This window comes from Paramormyrops kingsleyae, chromosome 7 (genome assembly GCF_048594095.1).
Source record: "Paramormyrops kingsleyae isolate MSU_618 chromosome 7, PKINGS_0.4, whole genome shotgun sequence".
In the NCBI taxonomy this organism is placed as follows: Eukaryota; Metazoa; Chordata; class Actinopteri; order Osteoglossiformes; family Mormyridae; genus Paramormyrops; species Paramormyrops kingsleyae.
The window spans coordinates 5,922,975-5,932,736 of record NC_132803.1 but is presented as its reverse complement, the minus strand read 5'-3'; the positions used below and the strand labels follow the sequence as shown (position 1 = coordinate 5,932,736).

Sequence of the window (9,762 nt, the reverse complement as noted above, 5' to 3'; positions counted from 1 at the left end):
AACACGTATGTCAGATGGCATGCGTTATGTTAGTGCAAACCCAAAACAGCTTGTCATCGACTTATCATCACGGCAACCGGCAGTAATAATTGTTACATATGTGATGGTTATGACAAAACGACAGAGAAGCCAGTGTGTACGTTTTACACATCATATGTGTGTCCGTACTGTCGTACTCCGAAATAAATCTCAGGACTGCCGATAGAATTGAAAAGTGGAGTGTGTTCAGGTCAAACAAATTTGTGATATGAGATTGAGAGGAAATTAACCGACATGCCATGCTTCTTCTAGAAGAGCAGCTTTTTTAAAACCAACGACAGACACACTGCATACTCCACGAGCAGAAGAATGTTTTCTCATACAGTACAAGGTCAGAGACTTGTTGTTTGCACGCATGCGTTTGGGGCGCCGTCTAATGTCAAACAGTATACGCATGCGCGAAAGCCTTGCACCACATGAGCACAAACGACGAATATGGTTGGTATAGCCCTTCCATATACGTCATCAACATGCGCCACATTTCACGAAGGCCGTATATTTAAAGGGATATATCGACCGTTTAAAGTGTTTATACTTCTATGTAGAATAAAAAGTAACCGACAATTAATAATTAAAATTGCGTAATATGGCAGAAGTAGTTTTGGGTGTCACTGAGGCAAGTTGATTGTTTAATAAAACTTTGTGACGGAGAAACGGCTACTTAGTTCATTTAGAAACTATTTTGTCAACTGTAAGACTGTGAACATCCAGTTGCACTAAAACGTTTGTAATCTAGCCACAACAAAACAACTTTTTTCATTTACTAGCTGTTGACATTTCAAAATATTAACAACGGATTAAATAACTTAATGGCTGAAACGTATTTTGTACATTTACTTCTACACCATCAAATTCGTATCAAATGTTACTTTTCGTCTGAAATTCATTTGCCTTATACGAATAGACTCAAGTTTTTGTTGTTTATTTTAGCTGCCTGTTGCTTCACCAATTAAGTGAATGCCACCATTAATACGCCACAACCGATAATGTCAAAACTTTCTATCGAAAGAAAGCCGTCATCAAGTAAGGTAAGCGACGATCTTTATAACTTTTTATACCCTCTGTTTGTTTCAACTCTGCAGAGCGTCTTATTTGCAGTTTCTTGGCGAAACGTTTAATCTCATGATGTTCCTTTTAGGCTCGTACTTTTAGCTAGTGCTCTCGTTTTAACATTCCTTCAGAGTGTGGGATTCTAACAGGTTCCCGGCATGTCCATTCGCTTAAGTCACCACCTCAAGGTGTTGCGTTGTGTATCCTAGGGGAACAGTTGGGTGGAGCCTGCTTTTGGCGATTTGTTCGGCGGCTCTGAACGGAACCTGCTCTCTACGAGAAAGACAACAAACGCCAGAGAGTGCAGAAAAAGACCTACGTCATCCAGCAAACAACCTTTAAAAAGAAAAGGGACTTCGCAATCACGAGAATCTGAGAATGCTCTTAGGAAAGACCAGCAATGCCAGGATGAACCTTGGGTGGACAAATACTGCCCCCACACACAGGTGCTGTGTCCTTATATGTAGAAATCTTATGTATACCCCCTTTCCAGTTTATCTGTGGTTAAAGGCAGTATATTTTGCTTTATCAGTTGCTGTAATTTTTTACATTCTGAACATATATATATATATATATATATATATATATATATATATATATATATATCACCACCCATATTTATAATTGTATTTTGAATATAATGTCATTGCCATGAAGGCTGACCTTGCAGTTCATCCGAAGAAGATGAAGGAGGTTGAGAGCTGGCTGAAATCGCACATCGACAGCAGTGTCCAAAACACAGTACGTGTCTTGATGGAGTGGGGTGATGTGTGCATCTGAGTGTTAGGAGTCTGAGCCTGTGATCGGAACAGTGGCAGTTCTAGTTTGTGAGGTGCCCTGTGCGAACTCCCCCTTCAGCCCCCCCCCCCCAACAACAACAACAACAACAACAACAACAAACTTCTCCCACTAACTGATGCTCTAATACTTTTAAGACATTTGGAACGATACAAATAATGATAAAATTTATAACCAGATGAATATAAAAATATATTCGACATAAAAAAAACAAACTAGTATATACAAATGTGAATTGAATTATTATTGACTAATGAACATTACTGTTGTACTAGTCTATTTCATTAGATGCATAATATTACACTCATAAAGAGATTAAATAGCTGCATACATTTATCTTTTGTCTGTTTCTCCTTTTATTCTTTTTTTCTAAATTGGACACCTGATAGCTTATACATTTACTCATCCATTTGTGTTTATTTGGCACTTGAGCATCAAAACATTACCCACCACCCCACAGGGTCAATCAAGAGTCACCTTGGTGGTGTGCAAACTGACTGTATATTATTCTTCATGATTTTGCACAAACCAGAAAAAAAATGCAACCATGTCTGCGAAACTACATATTCCCTGTATTATGAATGAATTGCGATTTATTTAGTAGCATTTCACAGCGTTAATAATTGCATTAGTGTTACTAATTGCATTAGTACTGTGCAAAGTTAGAGGCTCACTATTTGATAATTGCCCTCCTCCCCCGACCTCACGATTCCAGTGGGGCGACCTGAGGTGCACCCAGCCCCACCCCCCTCAGCCTTCACCCTAATTACTCCAGGGACTGCCTGACTCTGCTTTTTAACGTTATGTCTCTTTGGATAAAGGCATATGCTAAGTAAATAAAGGTAAATGTATGAAATATTATCACACTGTACACATAGTCCCAAAAATGCGTGATGTCGTATTTATTTCTCCCTAGGGTGGTGCGATTCTTTTGCTGACTGGGCCTTCTGGATGTGGGAAGACTGCCACCATTCGGGTTTTAGCCAGAGAGCTAGACTGCCTGATTCAGGAGTGGTCCAACCCCTCCACTTTCTCTGAGTTCAAGACAGAGGAGTCTTTTAGACAGTCGTTTGACCCTGGTGAGCCACTACTGTCACTTGTATCAGTGTAATTTGATGAGTTATGCTGTATTGTAGGCGCAATAACTAAAGACACTCTGTTTACCTGGGTGTGAGGTGCAACACGAAACTTAATGGGTGGGGTTCTCTGGTATATGTGAATGGCATGTGACTTGGTGACTTGTCAATGAAGCTTGCACCCCAGGTTTTGTGCACTGTATACAACATGTTAATGAGTTGGGAACTTCCCTTTGCTCAATTGTTGTTAACTGCAGAATCAGTCTTGCAAAAATTGTCAAATGTTTCTTTGGTTTTAAGCGACTTTGTTTTGTCTGGCGAGCTGGGCAGTCATAAGTATCAGCTTGCTTTTCTTTGACAGAGTCAAGGTTCAATAGCTTCTCTGGTGGGTCTCAGACAGTGCTGTTCCAGGAGTTTTTACTCAGGGCAAATAAGTACAGCCCTCTGCAGATGCTGGGGGGTTGCCAGACAGGCAACAAGAAGCTCATCCTCATTGAGGTAAGCCCACTTTACTGTTGGATACTGAACACGTATGTGTTTTTAACATATTGCTTAATTAAAATGGGAAAAAATATTCAAAGTAATATATAGCCCAGGCCTTGGGTTTAGTTTAAGGATTTAACAATTTGAATGAATTATTAGTAATATGTGTGAACTTCTCTGATTGACAGGATTTCCCTAATCAGTTTTATAGACAGCCAGAATGCCTTCATGGTATTTTGAGGTAAGATTAAAAAAAGAATTCTCAGTATAATAAGTGTCGTAGTATTTTTTTAAACATTAGAAATGATGTAAATATCAGTGGTAGTTTCTGAACTCTAAATGAATGGAGCCCAGCCAAAAGGTGGTTTCTCTGTCTTTGCTCACCCAGAAGTTTTGTCAAGACTGGCAAGTGTCCTCTGCTGCTGATAGTGTCAGACAGCCTCAGCGGAGATGGTGGTTCCCGGCAGCTTTTCCCTAAGGAGCATCAGGAGGAGCTTGGAATCTGCCATATAAGGTAAGTACACTGACTGGCCCAAAAAGTCACCATTTGAATTTAGATCAACAAGTAGCTAAGAGCCAGTTATTGGATCATTATTATAGCTCAGCAACTTTATGCAGCAATAATGTGGCGTCAGTTGAGAACCTGAATGGCCAGGTTATCCCATCAATGGATTTTTTGTTACCTAAAGGCACGGGCATATTCCGGGATGATAATGCCAAGATTTATGGGGCTTGAACTGTCAAAGAGTGCTTCAGGGAGCATGAGGAATCATTTTCACACGTGAATTTGGCAGCACAGAGGCTTGACCTTAACCCCACTGAAAGTCTTTGAGATGTGCTGAAGAAGACATTATGGAATGGGTCAACTCACCTATCATCAATACAAGATCTCAACAAGAAATGAATGCAAATCTGAATGAAAAAAATGTTGAGATGTTGAATAAGCATGTGGAAACAATTTATTGATGAATGTGCACCATAATCAAAGCCAAAGGCAATCCTACAAAATATTAAAGTGTGTGACTGTTTTTTATATATATAAATGTCATCTAATACATTTAAATTATTTTTATATGACAGTATAATATATGGTATGTGCCACAAATTTTTGCAGTTGCACAAAGTGGAAATGTACCTGTAAATAAAATGGTTTGCATTAATTTTCGGAAGCGTTATTCCATTCAGTAAATCCATCATACAGATTGACTTTGGATACATATATGTACAAAGAGATAGAAATTTGGCTCCGTTCTTGACACTGCCCAATCACTGTATAAATTATTATTTTGATATTGTTTGAATATTTTTCTTTGCTCTGCTGCTTTTAAAGCTTCAATCCCGTGGCACCCACCAACATCATGAAAGTGCTGAATCGGATTGTGACCCAGGAAGCAAGCGGGGTAAGATGGCTGCTCTTGTCGGCTGGAGAGACGTGCTGCGGATGGAAATGCTTTTAATTCTGCGCTCAAGGCCTTTTATTTCAATTTAGCGATTTCTTGTTTCCAAAATGTGTCAAACAGGCATCATCTCTGTGGAAGGATATGTTCAAACTATAAATGGAATTTGTTTTGTGCACGGTGTTTTGAATGTATATGAATTAGTTTGTCAAGAGAAATTATTCAGGTGGAATGTTGTACAGTCAATAAGTATTTGGACTGTGACACGTTTAGTTTGGCTTTGGACACCACAATGGATTTGAAATGAAACCATGTGTTTAAAGTTAAGACTCTCAGCCTTAATGTAAGACCAGCTGTACTGAGTGAATTATATTTGTATACAAACCCCCCCCCCCCCCCAAAAAAATAATAATAATTAAAATTTGGACATTTGACTGCTTAGTTACTCTTAAGCATATCTGTTGTTGCATCATGTCTTGATGCAGACACAAGTTGATGGGATCTGCATGACAGTCCCTTGTGTATATGCTTGTGTTTGATTTTCCTTTATTCTGTCTTAGAGTGGAGGCAGGATCATGGTTCCTGACAAAGAGACTCTGGAGCTGCTGTGCACTGGAAGCTCAGGGGACATACGGGGAGCCATCAACAACCTGCAGTTCCTCTCCCTGACAGGTGAGGGCTCTCTGCACAGTCATGGTCATATTCATCACGTGCGCTCGGATTTTGTAGTGGGAGAAACAGTCTTTTACTTACCAGAACCTGTATATCTATCAAAACGTGCTGGCTGTTGTTAAGTAGCAGTATAAAACAAATCTTATGTGCTGTGTTTTAGTACAATGTGTAATTCCATCAGTCTTCGGAAGTGTATTTAAGACTATTGTGGCTTTTCATATTACGCTGGTAATCCTCTATGTAACAGTGCATTATATAATGACTCGACAACATCTAACAATTTTTCATCACATAATGCAGCATTACTACATAATGCATTGTTACACACATTGTAACACTGCATTCTGTAATAACTGACAAAATGTAACAAATTTCTAGCCTATATTATAATTTTTATATTGCAACATTAAATTATCATTATTACATTGTCCAAAAAACAGCATGAGTGTGTTTTTGGGTCTGTGATAGAGCAGGCAAGCATTCAAATAAAGAACGACTTGGAAAACAACGAGTGAGTCAGACCTCTCGTTTTATTCATGAATGAAGTTATGAACTATTTACAGAGGGTTTCGAGAAACGCTCATTTAATCAACAAATAATCTTAAGTACGAGATGACAAACTACTTAGTGTCACAAAGCTTTCGGGAAACGCATCCCTGAAAATGTACCTACATTTATCTAATGTAAATATGTTGCATTGTGTAATAACTTGCCAAAATGTATTATTACACTCTTCCTGCCTGTGCAGATAGAAATGCAAATGTAAGAATCAGCATTTATTGTGTCATAGTTAAGGTCAGACTGATATCCAGATATTTGACATTTCGACCTGATGCCGGTACACCTTTAACTTAAGATCCAGTTCACACCCATTCCTCTTCTGGTTGCTGGTCTTTCCTTTTTGGCAAAGGGATACGTGCAAGTTTGGGCTTCTGTTTTCCTCAGACTGCTCAGTACAAAGCAGTTTTTGGGCACCACTGAAGAACAAGCCAGTGTCTGCGTCATCCAGTCGAAGTGTCTCCAAAGGAAGAAGCAGGAGTAAATCCACAAAGAGCTCTGACAAGCAGGATGCTCAGTCTCAGGCCATTGGGGGCAAAGACGCGTCTCTCTTTCTGTTTAGAGCCCTGGGGAAGATACTGTACTGCAAAAGTGAGTTGGAACATGTTGGCAGTGTGTGTCTCTCTCTTCTTTGATTTCTGTTTTTCTGATGGTAGAAGACTACCTTGTGTTCCACTGCGATGTGACGTGTTAATGGTCCTCAGGAGAGAGCTACAGTGAGCCAGAGCTGCCCAAGCTGCCTGCCCATCTGTCAGAGCACCGAAGAGACAGACTGCTGGTGGATCCTGAGGTAGTACGTGGGATCACGGCACCATGCTTGTGTGAAGAGAGTCGTGAGAGTTTGAAATACATGCTTGTCTCTCTTCTCGTCAGCTGGTAGTGGAAAAGTCCCATATGTCAGCTGAGCTCTTCAACCTCTACCTGCATCAGAACTATGTCGACTTCTTTGCCGATATGGAGGACGTGGCTCGGGCCAGCGAGTATTTGTCTGATGCAGATTTTCTCACTACTGACTGGACTGTAAGCTATATTCTCTAGTATCATAATATGCTTGTGATCTCTGACCCTGTTAATATAAACTGAGATATTCACCGATGAGCCAAAACATTGTGACCATTCCTGTGTGACGCATGTAACGTCAAATAGCTTGTAAAACGGCACATAACAGGCTCTGGGATATATTTGACGGTAATCTAACATTCGGTACTTGTAGTTGACCTGTTGTATATGGAATTAATGGAACGGGTTAAAGACCCGCCATGGTGAGTACCTGCGGAGAGTGGTCCGAGGTGGGGGAACACGCCAACATCCACGGACAGGACGTTGGGTGGCTAAGACTTGTTGATGTAAATGAAGACTGTCCCATCTGGCAGAAATCAACAGATGAGTCATTGTGGCATTTTTCTGATAAGATGCTACTACAGAGCAGGGACACTGCCACCAGTAATATGAGGGATCTCCCTCAGCTCCTGTGTCTGTCTGCATTTTTAATGGTGGCTTCCTCATTCCGGTGTCCTCTAATTCCTCCAGTCGCGGTGTACCATGAGGGAGTACAGCTCCTCCGTGGCCACTAGGGGGCTGATGCACGCCAATGCAGCTCGGGCCTCAACTGTCACTCAGACCTGCACAGGCTTCAGGCCCTTGCACAAGCCCCATTGGCTACTCGTGAGCAAAAAGGTAAAAGGCAAGACTGATGTCAGGTACCTGATTAATATGGCTGGGCGATATCACACAGATATTATATCGTGCATGTTCAATAATCACCAGGGCTTCAGGTGACGGGCAAAACATTTGGCCGGATGCCAGTTATCCGAAATTATATGGACATTATTTACAATCACAATTTAAGCAGATTAGTAGTCCATGCGCAATAATTTTGATGTGATATCGCCCAGCCCTACTGATTAAGCATTTCACTACTCAGATGTACAGTGTATGTTTGTGTATGTGACAGCAAAATGTATACATACAATGCTGCTACTGAATACATCGATTTGCATACAGATGGGCTCAGTTGCTTCAAAAGCAACACTAACTTGTTTGAAATAGTTCTTACCCAATTGGCTGATTAACTTCAGCATCTGAGTTTCCCTTCTTCTCTTTTTTTTCCCCAGTACAGAGAAAATTGCCAGGCTGCCAAATCTCTCTTTGTCAGCTTTTGCTTGACGCCCTTCAGCCTTCAGACAGAGCTGCTGCCATATCTTGCCCAGCTCACCAACCCCATGAGGAATCAAGGCAAGACCCTCACTACACAGTCTTAGTGACACTATGGGAACGATACACCCCACAATAGCTTAATGTCTCCTGGCCAAATGAGAAGTCATGGCGAGATGCCTACTCTGCTTTAGAGGTGTTACAATGGAGACACTTCTTATAAGTTCACCTACCCTGTGATGACCAAAGGTAACATCTTGGAACATAAAAATTAGAGAGAATTATAACTGTTAATCTACATAAATTATTGTTCAGGAATAATGATATGACTTCTTTTTAAGGTCACATTTTTAAGATGACATTTCATTTTGGTGGAAATTATATTAGTGGTGAAACTAATATAGTTTGCAGCAGAAGCACCTTGCTTGCTTACCTTCCTTTCTGCTTCCTTCCCAATCTGGATGTTCAGGAAGTACCAGACATTCAGAAACCGAGTGTGACTTGCTTGTGGGCTTCTCCCATGTTGCATTTACAGAACTGCGTTTCTCTTTGAACAGCTCAGATAGCTTTCATCCAAGATGTCGGCCGAATGCCCCTCACAAGGCACCATGGAAGGTAGGTGAAAGTTACCTGTGTAAGTGACTGTTCACTGCAAGATTAGCATTTTTATCGTAACCGGAACATTACTGGAGCAGAACTGTATTTTCATGTTTCTCCTGGATGTAATTAGATTTCTTAACTGGCTGCATGTTTTATTTATTTTTATTAAATGTACCTCTTGCTATACCTGTTAAGGTGAACACACATTAGTTATTCAGACTGGAAAAATTTGGTCTGTAATTGAATCTGCCCTAATTTAGGCCATCACTGATGCTGGATGATTGTCCCCCCCCCCCCCCCCCCATGGGTTACTGTAGGCTGAAATTTGAAGCTCTTACTGACAAAGAACCGGGTTTGCTGGACCTGGAGAGCGATGAAGAGGATGCCACCCTTCCTGCTGCCGTCACCGACCTGGGACTAGCAGAACCACTGACTGCAGCAACTGACTCCCCTGGAGAACTGCCCAGCAGTCAGGGAGCATCGACGGACCTGCCTCCCAGCCAGCCCCAGCCGACTGGCGCCCAAGCCTTACTGGACGAAGAGGAGTTTGTCATTGAGGAGTATGACAGTGACTGATAAGCCCTACTGCAAGCACAGCCATGTGCCCAGCTGTGAATTACTTAGACGTTTTGTTTTGATTGGAACTGTTTCTGGATTTACTATTTATGTTTCTCGTAATGCCATTTTTGAAAGATGAAAGCCCAGGTTGTGTGCTTTATAACGGGGATCTACAATGTTAAATATAATTGCATTTTATGTAGAGTGGGTGAAGTTGTTTATATGATTTTTGTGTTTTTTTTCTATACACTTGCCTTCTGAATGACTTTTTCTTTGTGTGTTTTGGTACACAAGGTGATGCGTAGGATACAAGAGTCAGACACTGATTTTCAAACTCAATTACTGTAGTGTTGCCCAGCATAAGTGCCACTCTTGTG

The 9,762-nt window shown here is 40.9% G+C and overlaps 1 protein-coding gene across 1 annotated transcript; it reads left to right on the top strand.

Moving 5' to 3' along the window:
- Window positions 1-498: 498 nt before the first annotated feature.
- On the top strand, window positions 499-9,587 carry rad17 (RAD17 checkpoint clamp loader component). The gene is made up of 17 exons (XM_023838911.2): window positions 499-655; window positions 970-1,067; window positions 1,299-1,535; window positions 1,747-1,830; window positions 2,804-2,966; window positions 3,325-3,461; window positions 3,635-3,687; window positions 3,835-3,960; window positions 4,777-4,846; window positions 5,404-5,515; window positions 6,461-6,664; window positions 6,778-6,863; window positions 6,947-7,093; window positions 7,604-7,750; window positions 8,188-8,308; window positions 8,785-8,842; window positions 9,145-9,587. Exons 2-17 carry the CDS (start codon window positions 1,026-1,028, stop codon window positions 9,401-9,403), a joined length of 2,046 nt encoding a protein of 681 aa, XP_023694679.2. The 5' UTR covers window positions 499-655; window positions 970-1,025; the 3' UTR covers window positions 9,404-9,587.
- Window positions 9,588-9,762: the final 175 nt, after the last annotated feature.

Bases quoted from the DNA above. Each gene is read 5' to 3' on its own strand.
- rad17 (XM_023838911.2), top strand. From the start codon at position 1,026: ATGTCAAAACTTTCTATCGAAAGAAAGCCGTCATCAAGTAAG. The intron at 3,688-3,834 runs GTAAGATTAAAA...TTGCTCACCCAG, and splicing joins TGCCTTCATGGTATTTTGAG to AAGTTTTGTCAAGACTGGCA. The intron at 6,864-6,946 runs GTAGTACGTGGG...TCTTCTCGTCAG, and splicing joins GACTGCTGGTGGATCCTGAG to CTGGTAGTGGAAAAGTCCCA.